Source organism: Scomber japonicus, chromosome 3, assembly GCF_027409825.1.
Source record: "Scomber japonicus isolate fScoJap1 chromosome 3, fScoJap1.pri, whole genome shotgun sequence".
NCBI classification, from domain to species: Eukaryota; Metazoa; Chordata; class Actinopteri; order Scombriformes; family Scombridae; genus Scomber; species Scomber japonicus.
Window position 1 is genome coordinate 32309334 of NC_070580.1, and position 19332 is coordinate 32328665.

The 19332-nt window shown below is 38.2% G+C and overlaps 1 protein-coding gene across 1 annotated transcript in view; it reads right to left on the reverse strand.

Annotated features, from left to right (window-relative positions):
* raly (RALY heterogeneous nuclear ribonucleoprotein) overlaps positions 1-19332 on the reverse strand; it is a 45174-nt gene that overhangs the window by 14163 nt on the left and 11679 nt on the right. The window contains exons 3-5 of the mRNA XM_053315609.1: positions 16254-16326; positions 14317-14364; positions 4626-4789 (exon numbers count right to left, since the gene is read on the reverse strand). Coding sequence (XP_053171584.1) covers positions 4626-4789; positions 14317-14364; positions 16254-16326 — 285 coding nt within the window. The remainder of the gene's footprint in view (positions 1-4625; positions 4790-14316; positions 14365-16253; positions 16327-19332) is intronic.

Here is a 19332-nt window from a genome sequence, read left to right on the forward strand (position 1 = left end):
CTTTGTTGTGATTTGGCGCTATACAAATAAAGATTGATTGATTGATTGATTGAGCCACTTCTTACAATGTGTTGTACGACCACGTTAAAATCCAATGTGTCAATAGCTGTGTCTAACTCAAAGAGTTGACCGTCACAGGGAGGTAGAGGGGTGACATGATTGATACAGATTACAAATTTAGGAATACAGATGCATATTTTCACTACGGAGAAGAATGGCCTGTCCTTGACAACATGTAAGGGGTTGTAGGTTTGTTTATTGGCTTTTCTTAATGTCTTTCAACCAACTGCCGTACATTTAGAAGTCCACAGGCTGGTAGACGGAGATCTCTGATGTCTGATATCACAAGATTATTCAGAAGTTTTAGATTAACTTTTGAATACATTTTTGCATGGAAAAAAAGGATGCATGATTAAAGTGAACAAAACTTCCTATCTCTTAATCCACAACCTATTAAAGCTAAAAGTTTCTATTCTCATCTATATCCCCTAACACTGCCATGATGGAGTTACGATATCAGTTTTGATTTTAATTAAACTTTTAAAAAACATTTTCATGTGACAATCTGCGCAGATATGAAAGCTAAAAAAACGGTTTTGCTTGAAATAATTGTTTTTTTAAAAAAAACTGTTATCTCAAGATCACAAGTAAATTATTTTGTTATCTCAAGATAAGACAAAGAGCCAGTTATTATGACAAAACAAAAGGTAATTTATCAGATATCAGGGTTGCCATGTAAGCATACATAGATGGCCTCCTTAGCATCCCATAGCAACTTATTTACCCATTATTATTACAACAGCACCTTTACTAATCTGTATCATATCATGATGGGATATTTCAAATAGGAGAAGTAACAAAAAATACCTTTAAAGCATTTTCATTGTATTAGACTAAATGAGAGAAAGGAAAGAGGGGTGGAGAGATGGAATAAGAACTAACATGTGGCAGATTTGAACCCGTGTCCTTTTAGAGCCACCTGAAGGCTTCTTGTGCCTATAATCTAAATAGTTGAGCTCTCTGAGACACAGAAAGGAGAAGTCATGACAAAACAAATGAGACCCATGATAAGTCATCTGTTTTCTTAAGACCACGAGATAAATCAACTTGTGATCTCAAGATAAAAGCATTAAAAATAAATTGCAAGCATGGCCATTCTCAGCTTTCATAGTTAAGAATAAAGTAATGTAGCTTACTCATATATGTTTTTTCTCATTTATTCTAGGCATGCACCCAATTTAAGATTCATACAGTGTTATGTATTAAGACAGCTTGACATGCAAAACCAGTCATCAACAAATTATTATAGAAAATGATCTAAAAGAACAGAAGTGTCATTGTCCTGGTTTAGGTTTTTATTACATTTAAAGTCAACCTATTCTAAGACTCAGGGTTAAGGTCAATAGGATTTAATTTATTGAGTGAGAAAAAATGTATAGAGTTTCTTTACAGTGTATATGTTTCTGAGGGATTTGGCTGACAAGAGTAGATCTATAATGGGGTCTGGGGGATACGAGGGGAGTGAGGATTGAATTGCTGAGTTTTGCCACGACGACACAATCCCACAAAGGTCAATTGCTTGATTTGTTGTGTTGGCCTGTGTAACAATTTGGGAACTTTGCCATTTATTTTATAGCTCTCATAAAATAAAATCTGATCTGTCATTCACTTTATTACTCCTATAAAATATAATATGGACTGTTATTCACTTTACAGTTCTCATAAAATAAAGTCTGGACTGCCAACATCAAGAGAAATCTGGTCTGGCTAATGCCAAAACAACTCCACACAGCTGTTACCACCACAAGCCTTGACGTTGTGACACGTGGACAAAACCAGGCTGAGTTCAACTCTGTGGCAAATCTGTTCCACACAGGTCAAAATAAAACAGATCTCTCCCTAAAAGGATGAACAGGGACATCCTCGAGTCAAAGTTACAACATGCAGAGCCAGAGCCAGACTCTCAGGGTGCTGCTATGTTATGGCACTTTTCCACTACACAGTTCCAGCACTACTCAGCTCGACTCGACTCGGTTCCAGGAACGACCTTTTCCATTACAAAAAGTTACCTACTCAACATGGGCGGGGTCGTCATAGCAACGGCTCTGGGATACTGCTGTGACTTCGTTTTATATGAGACACAAACACAAACAATGGAGGACATGGAGGCGATGGTGTACTTGCTGCTGTATGTGGCTTTCTGTCACACACAAAGCAAGAGAAGAGAAACCGTATGACTGTAACGATGTTGCCGGTATTTAAAAATGGCGGGTTTGATTCTTGTGTGGGACGGCTCATGACTCTTCCAGCGACAACTCTTCTGACCAATCAGTGGCCGGCAGTCTGTTGACGTCACATTTAGTATCGGCTCGGCTCGCTTGGAACCTCAGCAGAGCAGGTACTAAAAAAGTACCAGGTACCAGATACTATCCCTAGTGGAAACGCAAAAAAACCCGAGTTGAGTCGAGTCGAGTCTTGCTGGAACTGTGTAGTGGAAAAGCGCCATATGTTAGATGAAAGTCCTTGTTTTCAAATCTCACTGTTGCACAAAAACAAGCTTTTCTCTCTTGATATTGTGCATTCAATTTCAATTTCAATTTCACTTTAATTTTCATTCATGTGCAGGTAATTTGAATCAGATCGCCTAAATTACATTCACAATATAGACAAAAAGGCAAGAGCCCTGCTTATCGAAGTGCAAGTGGGACATTAAATGGCTATAGTGAGTTAAAGTCAAGTGAAAAAGTAATTAGTACCCAGGATTGGATGATTTCAGTTGTCCAACACATATTTCATAACGACCCTCGGGCAAGGTTAGTAGTAGTTTTGAAATGTTCTTTAGTTTTTATTTTTATTTAGTTTTCTTTTTTATTTCAGTTTAGTTTTAGTTAGTTCATCAAGTGATTTAGTAGTTTAAGTTTAGTTTTATTTTGAAGGAATTGACTAGTTTTTAGTTTAGTTTTTATTTTGAAGGAATTGACTAGTTTTTAGTTTTGTTTTATTTTGAAGGAATTGACTAGTTTTTAGTTTGGTTTTATTTTGAAGGAATTGACTAGTTTTTAGTTTGGTTTTATTTTGAAGGAATTGACTAGTTTTTAGTTTAGTTTATATTTAGTTTTAGTCTTAGTTTTTCAGGTATTAAGAGAAAGCCTTGACTTGTAGAAGCTGAAAAGGGTGAAAGAATGTGTGACACCAAATATGGTTTATCATCAAGTCCTTTTTAATTTCAGTCTTTAACCACGAAGCATAGCGGCTGCTGCAGGACAGGAAGTCATCGAAACTGAATTTATCTGCAATTCAGTTTGGTTTTAGTTAGTTTTACATTGTTCATTGTAGTTTTTATTTAGTTTTCGTTTTTTTATTAATTGTAGTTTTTATTTTAATTTCAGTTAACTAAATTATTTTTTCATTGCTAGTTTTAGTTTTAATCTTAGTTTTAGTTGACTATAATAACCCTGCCCTCGGGCCTGTGGTTAATGGACTGTCTCTTGGCTGGGTGAATGTCAGGAGCTAAAAGTACAAACTGTCAGCTCTTTATTATCAGCTTCCAAAAAAGTGAGTGGATGAAGTGTGTTCTGTTGTGATATTGCTTTTCAAAGGAATCTGAAATGCAAGTTTGATGAGTACACAAAAAGACACTCAAATCAGCGACATGAAAACTGCTTTGTGAGCAATGTGGAAATTCAGCGCAACTCAGCAGGAGTAAAAACACGATGCGAGGTTCAGGTCGGAGTCAAATGTGAAAGGAGCTGACGGGGCGACAGCATCTCTTCTCAGATCCACAATCCGAACATGATGTGAAATGAATGTTTCATGAGCAGAATGCAAAAATAAAGTGACAGCAGTTGCCCTGGTGCTTGAACTTTCTACTGACATTTAAAATAAATACTTGAAAGATAGATGAAGGGGGGTCAGGAGGGAGGAGTTCGTCAGAGTCAGGAAGATATAAGAGAAGACATAATAAACAAGATAGAAGAAGAAGAAGAAGAAGAAGAGGGACATCAAGACAATTTGATGACATGATAGTAAATGATGGTTTATATCGGTCACTTTCAGGGTCTGTTTCATATATGTTTTCTTTATTTCTTTTTTTTTTTTTGTCTTTGTGCTATTTCACTTGTATGGTACATTTCTTATCGTACGTGATAAAGTTGTTTTGTATTGAAAAACAATAAAAAGAATGAATTACAAAAAAAATACTTTCCAGTCCTTTGCTCATTGTAAACCCATTCCCCTTTCTCATTCTGATCTGCACAGCATCACAAAAATGTTAAGTTTTATTAATTTATCGTTATGTTATTTTCCATTGTGATTTTTAACTTACATCATCATTCGGTTTAGAATATACAGTCCGAACTTGGAAAACGGATAACAAAGAATCTTTATAACATAATGGAAAGAATTTATTTGATTCAGATGGACTAAAAAAAGTCTTTGAGGATTTTGAAAATACCTCAAATTTGTGTGGTAAGTGCTGATAAACGACAGTTTGAATTCTTGAACGTTTTCCAGAGATTTAGCGTTTAGAAAAACAGATGGTTAGCTCTTTGACTCGAATGTGAAGATAAAAGAGACACAAACTGGGGATTTACGACAGATAGATGGATGGATAGGTTGGAACTCACATCTCTGTTTGTTGCCGTTGCTGGTGGGGAGGACGGAGGCGTTTCGTGCCAGAAGTTTGACTGGCAGAGATTTGACCCGTCGTACCAGAGGTACCGCCAGTCGTGGGCGTTTGACGGGCACCACCCGAGGGACTGGAGACACCCTGCCACGGTACTCAAACAACCTAAAGAGAAGAAGAAGAGGGCAGGGGGAGGGAACAGAGAGGAGAGAGGGAACGGGAGGAGAAGGTTGAAAAGGAGGAAGACAAGGGGGAAAGTTTGGAGAGGAGAAAAGGGGTCAGACGAGGAAAGAAGAAAGGAAATATAAATCATGGCAGTCATTCAGAATTAAGGAGAGGAGAAAGAGGATGGTTGGAAAAAATGGAGCTGAGAAGAAATGGAAATCACCTTTTCACCAATATGGAGGTCAAAGGTAGAAATTATGTTTCAATAGTACTAATATGGGAAAGAAAAATATTTGGGAGGAAATGTGATGCTGCCTGGATGATAATGTGTTGTTAACATCTACATATGTTGATTCTGTACATATCACTAAAATACACTCCTTTGTATTTTGTTGTTTGTCTTACAATATCCTATAGTAGCAAAGACAGCAACCTTTTCTTATGGTTACGTTTAGGAACTCAGCACGTTGTTAGGGAAGGATTGTGCTCTTAAACAAAAGGGCTTTTGTTGCCTAAACCAATCACATGTAGGACTCAGGACTTCGGTCTTGCACTGTACGACAACCATCCACCATCTAACCCTCTCACTATGAAGTCAGTGTGGTAGATAAACGAAGCATTTCTCTCAAATCAAACAATAATGAAGGGCAGCAATTCTGCTTTATCATAACACATATTTGGTAAAACAAATCAGATGAATATAAATGCAATTTCATGTTGATAAAGATAAATACATACAAGTAAAAAAAAAAAACTTGCATAGAAAATCCTTCCATGTCTGAATCCACAGCACACACTGAGTATTGCTTAAACTGCAGGATAGTCTCAGTTAGTATGAAGGACAGAAAGCACTTTATAGTATTTTTGCTCTTGCAGAAAATAATCCAAAGCATGCAACAACAGGCATCAAAGCATCAAACATTGGAAAGTTATTTCTAATTTCATTTTTGGAAACTTCATAAATAGTGATCTCAAATGTTTTACTCAGGATTTATCATTATATCATTGTATCATTTTATTATTTTATTTTCAGTGATTTTAAACCATCACTGACATATGACTTAACTTTCTTTAATGTTTCCAGATGTAAACTCCTGTATTTCCATTGTTTGTGACTTGTGGGTAGAGTATGTGCATCCATCAACATCCCACTTAGTGAACTAATTGCACCCATAAAGCTCCTGCTCTTGACAGGTACTGAGGTTTAATGGCCAATGTAATGATGATATGGCTTAAACGGAAGATTAACAAGTCCTCCAAATCAGATGATAAAATATGTTATTCTCTCTGTGGAGGTCATGCAGAAAGCCAACAATATTTGAAGTTATTGTTCACTCAATAAACTGTATAATAAACAATAAACACTGGAGAGGTAATTTTGGGAAAGACAGCATGTTAGACCGGAGACCGCGAGGCTGCTCTGTGTTATAGTTTTCATGAGGATAAATCTTCTGGTTTTTATAGATTTTTTAAGGCAAAGTAAGGTCAAGTTTCACAGTGAAAAGTTCTTATTGTTTCAAGAATAGTTCTAAATTGCTGGTGAGAAGAAAGCATTGCATAATACATGGCTTTATATTCAAATTATACAGTTATAGTTGCTGGTTTTCAGCAGTTATTGTGTATGCTCTTAATTTGACATACAACTTAATGATGAAAGATAAATATAATGATGATTGGAGAGAGTCTTAAAAATATGTACTTTCATAAATTCTCCTTAAAGTGGACATGCTTTTAAAGTAAGTGCTATGGTAAAATATTTTAACCACCTCTGTTCAGACAATTTTACGGTCATTGTCATAATTTGGCCACGGTTGAATGCATGCCCGTCCTGTTCCACATAACGCTGCACACATTAAGTAGAAAGGAAGTGACTGCCAAATCATGTCACATTGAATCTAAATGAAAAGACAAAGTGAACCTTTGTGTTGGAGGAACTGATTTGCTTTGATTTTACTTAAAAAGATACGTCACTTTATACACGACACTTGACATTACACAGAGTAACAAAATGATAAAACTGTAGCAACAGAAGTCATATCATCCAAATCAGATTACGCTATGACTTTCTATATATATGTGGGCCTCTGTTTTGTCATTGGGTGAGTGAGGAACTGCTGCACTTTGGTTCCAAGCAGAAAAAACAAAAACTTTGTGAACCCCCGGGTTAGAGCACACGTTTGGTCATGGTTAATAAGGAACGTATGTCTAAATCAAAAACCTCATTCCCTCCCAGTAGAAAACATGTCATGAGTTGGGAATTCAATCAAGGTCATGATAGCTGACAGCATTTTGGGAGACTTGTGTGGAATATGAAGATTTAATTCAACCATTACTGCATCCTTTTGTCTTTACTATGTCAAACTCTATGAGTTTACGTTTCCTATTACTATCCTAAGGCCCAAAATCTCTACATTACACACCCAATAGAGCAAAATCTGATTCTAGACCAACTTGTATTGGCACCAATGGTCTTAGTGAAGACGTCTGACAGTCACCACAGACAATTTGTCTAGATGACAAGGTGCCTTACTCCCCTACCTTAAAAAGCACATGAACTGGATCTCCACAGGCATAAAAAGAATTAGCGCGCACACACACACACACACACACACACACACACACACACAAAATGTCATATAACAATACCAACATACCACACAAAGAAAATAACCAGAGCAGACAAGGTCTTTCAACCCCACATTCACTCTGTAGATCATACTTCATGAGATTAACAAAATTTGATTTCTGCTCAGATGATGTGAGGTCACGCTGATTGTGATCGACAGCATGAAAAATACAGGAATGACCAGAAAAGAAAAAGACAGAAACAGAAACACAGAGAAGGGTTGACAGAAGTTGAACAAGAACAATAAAAGGCAAGAAATAAGGAAAAGACACAAAAATACAACGTGACAGCGCCGTAGCTTTATCAGCAGCAACGGCAACACTGCAAATTGACTTAATATGTCTTCTCACTGCAGCATTACTCATTTAATATACTGTATGGACACGTATTGTACATTTACAGGGCAAAAATGGAAGGGAAGGAGGGAGAAAGCCAAATCACACTGGCGGGTGTAAATCAATGCAGAGCTCTGCAGCCCAGCTGCTCAGGATGTTTCAACATCTGTTAACACAGATGTCCGCCCAGTAAAAGCTCAGCAGGGTTCATCTGATGCTGGTATGGGGGCTGATTTAGGGGAATGGATAGATGGAGGTTAAGGAAGCCAGCTCGTGGCAAAAAGGTCACAGGGTTGAATATTGTAGTATTTTGTTTCCTTCACATGGTGATTGGGCTGATCCCTAGCAACAGGGATATCGTCTTCTTGAAGCAAGCCAATTGAGATGGTCTGAGCATTTTAATTAGGATGTGCTCTGCCTCTCTGTGGAGAAATTTACTGGGAGGAGAGCGTGAAGCATTGGAACAAGCCAGAGAGATTGTAGTATATCTCACCTGGCTTGGGAATGCCTACCTGGCTTTTGTGTTGGCTCTCTACTACAGCACAATGAATTTAAAATGAAACAGTGACTGAGGTTAAACTGCTCACTCTCAGCTTTACTTTGAAGGTGTTAACACCTCTATCAGATGAACAGTGTGGGAGCTGCAGCACTTTTAGACATAATACCACATTTTTTGGGTGACAATGTAACTAAATAATTTAATATTGACTTGAAAAAAGTCAGCGTTACTATTTAGTGTCAAAAAATATTTAAAAATTGTAATCATTTCAAGTAAATTACTAAATCTCAGCCTCATTTATAAAATCATCATTAAAATTCAGATTAAAATGCTTCAACAGCGATAACTGCAGGATAAGCAGGAGGGGAAAGGGAGAGAGGAGAGCGGAGGAGGAAGGGCTTTTTCTGTCTTCCTTAGGACGGGATCTCTTTTGTCAATTCAATGTATTTCTTTCATGCTATTATCATCTACTGTTATGTCTGACATCACTCTCATGGCCCAGTTATCTGAAATGGATTAAAACAAAGCAGAAACATAGAGCACAATAGAAGGTTTAAAAGAAAGAATCACATTTAAAGACAAAGCACAAAGAGTCTTATATTGGTTCAGTAATTTGTGCATTCAGAAGAAAGCCTTGTACTTGGTTTACAAAGTGTGATCCATAAGCAGTGCAACACTAACACCTTTACCATTGTCTTGGTTTGTATTCAGAGTTTGGCTGGTGACTCAAAAACTGGACAGAAACCTGAAATGAGCCTTTTATATCTACATAGAGAGCGATTCCTCTTTCACAAAGTCTGCTAGGTTACACCACCATTTTTCTACAGTAGCCTAGAATGGACAAACCAAACACTAGCTCTAGAGAGGGTGGTTCATGTTTTTGCATGTTTCACAACCACCATAAATTCATGCTTAAAAGGGGAAGGTGTGGAGAAGGGGCATTCAAGCAGGCTGCAATCTGCAACCTCACCACTAGATGCCACTAAATCCTACACACTGGTCCTTTAATGTCCTGCACTGTTCCAATGATCCTTCGTTCATACTAACGTGTTTCCTGTGAGTGAAGAGATCAGCAGCAGATTTAGCTGTTGACATCAAGCTGGGAAGATTCATAGATGTTTTACAACGATTCCTTACTCTGCCAAAATGGAAATGCGTCATCTTTTGGTGAGCATTAATGTGCTCAGTAAATTTTATAAAACTCTGCCTATTAAACTGTCTTAATATTTCTTGTGATTGTGTTGCAACAGGAAGTGTCAAGGGGGTCACTGAAATGTAAGACTCAAATATCATGGAAATCTGGACGCTAGTTTTCATGATATTTTGGGACTGATAGAAGCATTAAAAACACTTTTTGATCTGACGTTGGCACTGAAAACTAGGTCAAGGGGTCATCAAGGTGTCACTTTTACTTTACAGCTCTTAGTTGAATGTTGTAATTCGGCTTCTTAACATTGTAATGCAACTACTGCACCTTCTGTCTATCCTGTACATGTGACTATTGCAACAGCTGCATGTAGAATATCTAGAATATCTTGGAGAGCTCTCTGATGCTCCTCCTGAGGTTTCTCTCATGTTTTTTCCTCATAAAGATTTTCCTTATTTGAACCAAGGGTCTTATAAAAAAGGGTGTTACATATTGTACAGATTGTAAAGCTATCAGTTACAAGCTTTTGAGGTTTTTTGTTTTTTTTTAAATATACGTGACCTGTTGCAACTTCTTTAGGAATATTTGACAAAGGAATATGAATATCAGCATTTTCAATCTGACCAGTACTTAATGGAAACGTTTGCTCTGTGTTGGAGAAACAATGGCAACAGAAACATATTAATCAACAAAATAACGGACCAGCCGAGTCAACAAGCAAGATCCCTATTCCTCAGGTAGCACGACCAGTAGTAAAAATGAGCCATAGTCTTCCCTAGTACTGTACAAGTATTTCATACCAAACTTCCAAGCAGGAATGATTTGGGGAAGATAGTCAGGCAGGCAGTCAGTGAGGCAGTCAAGTCCAAAAAGTGGCCAGGCTGAGATCAAAAACAGGGTTCAGGCAGGTGAATAGACAATCTAGCAAGAGGCATGGATGAGTGATTATATCTACTGAGGGACCACCGGTGTGGTCACATGATGTTTCCGGACCAAATATTCCCTCCATTTCTCATTCATTTCTATTTAAGCCCATCTGACAGACAAATTCATGCATTCCTTTCCTGTTTCTGTGTAGTTTCCACCAGGCTGCGTTGGTTTTACAGGTCTTTGACTGAGCAGATAAGGTTGGTTGTCCAAAATAAACACTACTGTACTGTGTTTGGAATTGGAGAAGTTATTACTCTCATGTGTTTCATCACTGTATTTTGTTAACCCTCCTGTTGTCCTCGAGTCAGGGAAGGAAGGAAGGAAGGAAGGATGGAAGGAAGGAAGGAAGGAAGGAAGGAAGGAAAGAAGGAAGGAAGGAAGGAAGGAAGGAAGGAAGGAAGGAAGGAAGGAGTAAAGAAGGAAGGGAGGAAGGAAAGTAATGAAGGAAGGACAGATGAAAGAAGGAAGAAAGGTAGGAGGGAGGGAGGGAGAAAGGAAAAGAGGAAGGAAGGAAGGAAGGAAGGAGTAAAGAAGGAAAGGAGGAAGGAAAGTAATGAAGGAAGGACAGATGAAAGAAGGAAGAAAGGTAGGAGCGAGGGAGGGAGAAAGGAAAAGAGGAAGGAAGGAAGGAAGGAAGGAAGGAAGGAAGGAAGGAAGGAAGGAAGGAAGGAAGGAAGGAAGGAAAGAAGGAAGGAAGGAAGGAAGGGAGGAAAGTAGGAATAGTCAAAACAGACGGTGTCAATTTGACCGGGGAGGACGACACGAAGGTTAATTGTTAATTATCAATATTTATTCATTACCCACATATGTGGGGCAGGTGTGGAGTTGAATGGAGATCGGGTAACAGGGGACTGAGGGCAACTACTGGTCAGGTGAGAAAGAACAAGGTCTGGATTGTAAATGGAGTTAGTACTGGGGAAATCAGGGAGGGCAGAATGTAAGCAGGGAGATGTGTGGATGATAAACGTGTGACAGTAACCAAATCCCAGCAAAATTGAAAGATGGATTTACACAGTGCCGTTAATTCAGACATAGGCATAATTAACATTCTTGTCTGTTGGTGATGTTGGTGCTGTCGTCCACCTTTGCCAGAATACCAATGGACACTTATCACATTTGGTCATCAAGTGAAACTTTAGCAGCAAAACTTGGAAGGAAATTCAGGACAGTGTGGACTGGTTTGTGCAGCTGTGTAAGACAGCATTACCTCACCATCCAGTGAAAACCTTTCTTTCTCTGCACATTGTCACACTTTGCATTTTAGGAGTCAAGTTGGAGGACCGAAGCAGTGACAGAAAGGGATTATAACGGTTTAAGGAGGCATTCCAGGACTGCAAAAAGCCCCATGTAAGATCCAGAGAAAACGTGTCCAACAACACCCATGAGGGTTAAATTCTCTGGCTGTTCTCACTTTGTTCTGAATGAGCAGAGGCAAAGTAACTGGAAAGCCAATGTATAATTCAGAGAATTAACACATGCAACCACTCTTCTTCTCCCAGGGAGAGGAAGAAACCTTTATCACCCTTCTTCACTACATTAAGCTGTTTTATTTCTAAACAGATAATGCTTGATTCCTTCCTACAAGAGTCAACAGAGGCTTCGGGAGAGTTGTTTTTCCTCCCACAAGCGTGACCATCTTTTGTGAAACACAAAACCTCTGCACCACAAAAATGTCAAAGGCTCTGCATGTAATGACACTACTTAAGTAACCCACGATTGCTATTTAATTTTTTTCTCAGTTTAAATGCAAAGATCCCATTAGTTTAACATCTGAGATCATCTGGATGCATCATGACTTATTCATGTCAGCTGGCCATCTCTACTTTCTGGGCTGAGAATGAACCATTTTCCTATTACTGTCCCTGTCTATTTACAGAGTTACCAAAGTTGGTTTCAAAGCCCTAAAATTTAATCTAAATCAGTTAAGACATACGTGACGGGACAACAGATGCCAGTTTTTTAAAATGACACTCAATTTGGTCCCTATTTTCCCATCTTTTGTGACTAAGTGACTAATGGGGACAACAATATTCAAATTGGTTCAGCATTGAGCAAGAGCGCTGCAGCTGCCAGCCTCCATACAGACTGCAATGTAATCCAACGGGGCAATAAAGCTCCATCAATGCATGTTCACTGTGCCTGTTTGTGCCACTGACAGGTTCAGGTTGTGATTAATTCATGTTATTATAAGAGCCTGAAATGTGTTTAAGTAGACATTGTATGATGGACATATTGATAGTAGTTTGTTATTAGTTTAGTAGCTTAGTTAGTTAGTTGTTTGCTTGTCCTGAATATGTGAAGCACTTTGTGTTATATCCCAATGTATGAAAAGTGTTATATAAATACAGTTTGACTGATTAATTTATTGATAGGAGTTTCTAAAATAAAGTACAAAGAAAAAGTACATGAATATTCTGGCTATGAAATATCTACTATCTCTTATCAAGGAGTAAACTGTCAATCAGTAACTATCAATCACTGAAAGAAATTGTACAATTTTCATACTTTGCAAATCAAAAATAAGCATCCTCTAAAATTCAATGCTAAACAAAAGGCTTCAGAAATGTGTATCATACAGTAACTAAAAACATGCATGGACAGATACAATAGGAAGTTAAGTAGTTAGCCAGATACCAATGATGTGGCAGCTTTACAAGTTGAATAATAAAGTCCATCTCTGCCTAAAGCACCACAGGTAAGAACACACCTCAAGAACAGCTGCTGCAACAACAGCTGCTGCGACAACAACGCCTACATAGAGTCCAAACTTACATTGTCTCTGACTTCTGAACATCTGCCATAATGAAAGGAAACACAAGATGCTTGGAGATAATACGCAGCTCACAAAACTAACATACATAATTGGAGTTGACGGTTACTATAAACAATATAATCTGCACAGTCTCCATAACGTGAGGAGTTCACAACAGAAAGATTTATACCAGATTATACATTACCAAATTAACCACTTACTATTTTTTATATAAATAGTCATCATAGTATCATTAATCCATCTTCTAATACCAGAACAGCAACAGTTTTTGGCAAACATAAATAAAGCAAACGCTAAAGGAAACCTTGGCAATTGGTTGGTAACTTCCACACAAAGCTCTTCTCCTCTGCCCAAAAATGTAAATTACAGCAAACTGTTTTATAGACATCATATATTATTTATAATGAAGGCCATGCTAGTTGAATTGTGGTCTTTCATTCTCCTATTTTATGTACATCATTAAATTTCATGTAATCCTTCATACCAATGCTTTTCAGGCTCTTACTGTCATGGCCCAGTCATGACTTTTGAAGTTCTTCATGTAAACTGATGTAATGCAACTAACAATATCAAAAGAAACTTGTAAAAAAAAAAACATTTTATTATTTTTATGAGTTGTATTTTTTTAAATGACAACTGCAAGATGATCTTTGCCCAAACATGTAAAGTTTTAGACAAAGAGCACACATGGCTCATGGATCTACCTGACGTGTTTGATCAAGCAAGGTCAACTTCTTTCTTTCATTCCTTGTCAAAAATCTGTCCATCTTAAAATGTACCTGTCATGTTGCGTCTGAATACATCATGCGAAACTGAAATCTGATAGACTTTCTATCATCCGAGCAATCACGTTATGCTGTTGCTCCTGCATGAATCAGATTCAATCAATCAATCCCCCGGTCATATCTCATCTTACAGTTTCTTTTTTGTTTCTATTTTTACATTCTGTGAGATATAACAGGATAATAGATAAACAATGTGCCGTAACCATGACAATTGCTCTGTTGTTACTGCTCGATACAGACATGTTAAAGTCAAATTAGCCCTCCGAACTGCATCCTCGGGCCTCTGAAAGGTTAACATGATTAACCCTCGGCTGATAGCTGGAAACACTAAAGCCAATAGTCCATGTGTTTTAACTCTGACTAGCCGGCTTTCCTGGCTCTAAAAGGAAGAAAAATGCTTGGAAGGACCCCAAGTACCATCTCTCCTCTTACCTGTCATAGAAGTCTTCTCTGTAGTAGTCGTAGTCAAACTCATAGCCACTAGGGGGAGGAGGAGCACAAAAGAAATGTGACATAACATAATGCTTTACATAGCAAGAGAGCATTAAACCACATTTAAAACAACACATGGGGACAAAAGCTTTTTGGGGTTTCTGTGTAGTTTATAGTTGCATATACAAATGGGGAAAAACAATGCATTAAGTGGCAGTAATTACAAAGTGTGTGGGGAAAGACAAAGAAACCACAACATACTTCATCTCACCCCAAGAGACAGAAAGAAAGAATTAATGACAACAGAGAACTTTTGAAAATGATTAAGGGTATGTTTAACGTTTACTGACACTTTTTACAATTGCTGTTAGCTGGCATGGACTCTTTGCACATATGTCCTCCATAAGCAGAGACTCAGTCATGTATTGTAAACAAAGTTAAATGAAAACATAATGGACTAGGAATTAATCACACTTTTGATATTAAGATTAAATCAAATAACTTTAGTGTGTAAGGGATTGCTTATAATTAAATTATCAAACCACTCAGCAGCTCTGCCGAGTTTTTTAAATTACATTAAGCAGATTGCTTTGGTTTTATGGCATGTTGACAGCGTGGTTCAGTTGCACTGCTCTAATCAACCATGTTTCCAGCGGCACCAGGCAGCTGTTTGAAGAGGATAAGCTGTAATAAACCCACAGCACATTACCTGCCCGGCACAAAATGCCAGACAAAGGAAGCTGATGAAGTAAGTAGAACATTTAGCAACTTATGAACCATATATACAGACGGGGGACAAATTAAAAGGCACGGGCCTGAATGCTTGACCCCTACAATGAGGACATCAGGTGGCTCGGTTATACTGTTGGGGGCATTTTGCTGGCATGACTTGGGTCCACTTGTCTCATTAGGGAGCGTGAATCATATGCTATGGCTTTTCACCAGATATATCTTCAATCCAACAACTATAGAAGAGCTCTCCACCACCATCATCAAAACACCAAATGAGGGGATATATTTTGGAAGAATGGTGTTCAGACACCATAAGCCAAGGTGGAACAACATCTTAAAAAGTTTATGTTGGTTTCTCCTTCAGCTTTCCCCCCCATATACGACAGATGTGATGCTAATATAGCTCTGTGTGTTGCTCAAGAATGTCTAGCTGTTTTTTTTCTGGCTCCATATTGTTATTGTACGTTTTAAAGATGAGAGAAGAGTTTTGAGTACCTTCTTACTTTTAAACGTGACTAGTTTTGCACATAAACAGTCAAGAAAAACACACATTTTTCACCATATTATTGCTTTTGGTCAGACACAAAAAATCTCTACTTGACTTATTCTCTACTTTTTTCCCCCCAGGTTTAGTTGCTTTTTAAGGTGACTCAATGGTACAGTAGCAAGGAGAAAAGGAAGATTCACTAGTTACTTAATAAACTGTTACAATAAAAATAATTAAATCTTTAAACAAGATTAATAAAGTGTGTAAGGTAAAAAATACTTCTCACAGACAGTGTCATACCACTTTTGTCAGTGCTAACATGCATGTAAAAGATAGACAGCTGAGTCATTAAAATTATAAGTCTGAGATGTCTTCAAGTTGTTGCTCATGAAACACCCGCAGGTTTCAACCTAGACTTTCTTCAGGGTGCTGTTATGCACTGCAGGTGGTTTCAAAGCTTTAACTCTCTTTAATTACAGTGGTTCAGATTTCCCACATCAGTGCTTGCATTTGATTTTGTGGTCAACATATTTGTGGTCATAATATTTTCTTATAATAAACTACAACCAGCCTCCAAATGCACCTGTGTCTGTTTCGCATATCACTGAAACACTCCAAGATCTGTTCAGAAATGTCATTGACTATTCAATTATTTGTGTGACCCGTTGATCAATTAAACAATCGATTCCAATAAATGAAAGGGCAGCGTGTAGCGTACCTGTAGAGAGAAGCAGCTGATCGCTTCTGGCCTTTAGATCTGCTTGGCTTTGGCTCTCCTGCCATGTTGATATCTGAGAGAAGAGTAGAGAAGAAGAGAGGATTTCTTGACTTTTAATATGCTTTAAAAAGGATACTATGAAGGAAACTGTCTAAAAAAAAAAAACTCACCCACTTAAAGAGATGAGTATTCAAGGCTCTTGCAACCTTGAAACCGTTTTTAAAAATTCAGACCCTAAAACATTCATTCAAGTAAAACAAAATTAAAAGGAAAGACATTTTATTGCAGAGGTGTCATGTTGTATTGCCTTGTAACCTCCACTAGAGGAAGCTGTTGAGCTATTTTATAACATCTCTACTGTGTTACCCCACATTGCCTTTTGTTAATACAGTCAGCTCTTCAGTCACTTGGTCAGTTCCCTGTGACCATCTCGGTCTGTCAGCTTGCATACATAACCAGAAGGAAAGCAAGACATCAGACCTCCTGCTGTACTGTTTGTGGCTTTCCCTCACTTATTTGGGACGATGGGATAAAATTGTCAAATATTTTACCCAAGTTGCACCACTGCATTAGTTGCAGGACTGTAGTTAAGGTAAGAGGGTTACGGTAAACAGTCGTTCATGTTGCTGCTGGATCCTGGCTAAAATCAAAGGAGAGAGTCTCAAATCAAAACATCTCCTACTCGCCATTGTGCTGAAATGTCTTCAACTTAATAATACAATTAGTATTAACCATCCTGTTGTCCTCAGGTAAAGGAAGGACAGGAGGAAGGACAGGAGGAAGGAAGGAAAGGAGGGAGGAGAGAAAGAGGGAGGAAAGGAGGAAGGAAGGAAGGAAAGGAGTAAGGAGGGAGGGAGGGAGAGAGGAAGGGAGGGAGGAAAGGATGAAGGAAGGAAGGAAGGAAGGAAAGGAGTAACGACAGAAGGAAGGAAGGAAGGAAAGGAGTAAGGACGAAAAGAGGAAGGAAGGAAGGAAAGAAAGGACTAAGGAAGGAGGGAGGAAGGAAGCAAGGAAGGATGGAAGGTGGAGGGAGCAAAGAAAAAGGGGAGGAGGGGAAGAAGGAAGGAAAAATTAAAGAAAGAGGGAGGAAGGAAGGAAAGAAAGAACAGTCAAAAGAGAGATGGGGTCAATTTGACCCGGGAGGACGACACAAGGGTTAAGTCAAATGAATAATAAAAAAAAAGGATACAGAAAGACAGAGCAGGTTTTGTTGTGTAAACTATAAACACAAACTTGTGTGGAGCTGAGGATTAACAGTATCGTCTCTCTGGGAGATGTTAACCAGCAACAAGCTCAACAACAACAACAACAGCAACAACAGCAACAACATCTGGATGAACCTGCAGAAAATATGTTGAACTATGAGTAAAAAATACCCTGGTTGCTACTTAAGTTGTGTTCTTTTATTCAACAGACTATTATAGTTCATTAGTTATTCTTCTCCACCAAGCATGAGTGGGTTTGGAGTTAATGGCTCCTCTGTGCTCACATATGGAAACAACCATGCACCTGCACCTGCGATTCATCCATCTATCCATCATCTATTCATCTTTGTTCAGGGTCTTTTGGGGGGGGGGGGCTGGAGCCTAGAGGACAGAGGACACCATGGGCAGCTCACCAGTCTATCACAGGGCAATGTAGAGTCTCCAGTTCACCTGTGTTTGGTTTGTGGGAGTAAACTAGAGCATCTGGAGTAAGCTCATACAGACTCCACACAGAAAAGACAGTCTGCCAATAGATATGAACCCAGGACTGAGGAGGAGGAGGAGGAGGAGGAGGAGGAGGAGGAGGAGGAGGAGGAGTAAATACTTGAGCCACTGTGCCACCTGCCATGAATCAGTGGAGGAAAAAATGAGTCTCAGATCATTTAACAATCAGAAACTTTGTCCCTGGACTTCTATGTACCTGAGTTCACCTAGTTAGTTCCTCGTTGGCTGGTTGAGCAGCTGTGAATGAGCCAGTGACTGTGAAGCATGAATGAATCAGCTGATGCCAATCATCTAATCAAAACTCTATTCTCTGCCTAAATGTGTTGCTCCACTTGTGTGTGTTGCAGTAATTTCTGTGTAATTTCTTGCTGCCCTGAGGCAAAAAAACATGTTACTAAAACATTAAAAGTGTTTACAACTTGTAGTACCTCAAGCAAAAACCAAATGGGATGAAGCTGCTTTTAGTTACGATGCTGCACACAGATGAAATCAACTTCCTCATTTTTCTTGAAGATGGCTCAACTATTTCAAATCTAACTCAAAGCTCTGCTGTTCTCCTGTGTGTTTAATTGCTTTATTAACTGCACATTTATTTTCTTTGTTGCATTAAGTGCAAATTATTTTTAATTATTTTTGCTCTGTAACTGTATTTCAAGTCTTTGACTTATCCTGTATTCATATCTCAATTCTTAACTTTTTAATTTCAATCTAGAAAGAGTTATTTTAATTGGTTTGTTACCGGTTAATGTTCTTTTCCCACTTTTTTAAGTTTTAATGCATTAGGTAAATCACTTTAAATTGCTCTTGTGAATGAAATGTGCTACAGAAATAGACTCACCAAGCAGAAATTCTACTTTTTATGTTCCTAATATGTTGCCGCCCTCATGTATGTTAATGAGATCTTTACAGGTGTTCCTAATTAAGTGCTCAGTGGGCATCCTGAGCATGAAAATTAATCAAAAATAACTGAATTAATAAATGATCAGCAAGCCAAGCTCATTTGAATACCATGGTTACTGTCCATAAAATGTCCACAGAAGACATATTGATACTGACTTTTCTTTGATTACATTTATGCTCAGCTCTGACTTGTGGCACCTTTAAAATGTCTGTGTCTTCAGATGAAATAGTTTTCATCACATAAAATAAATGAATCTGTGAGGAATACAGTAAATACAGTAAAAACATCAAGTAATAGTATAGTAGTAGTAGTAGTAAGTTCAGGGTCAGGGGATCTCTGTAGTATTTGAGATTCCCTCAAACATATAGCAGGATGATTGAGTTTCATGTCTTTAAAAATCAGTAGAAGATGAGGAGAGGCAGAGCACGGATAAAAGGATGGATGGAAGGATGAGGATGGAAAGAGAGTT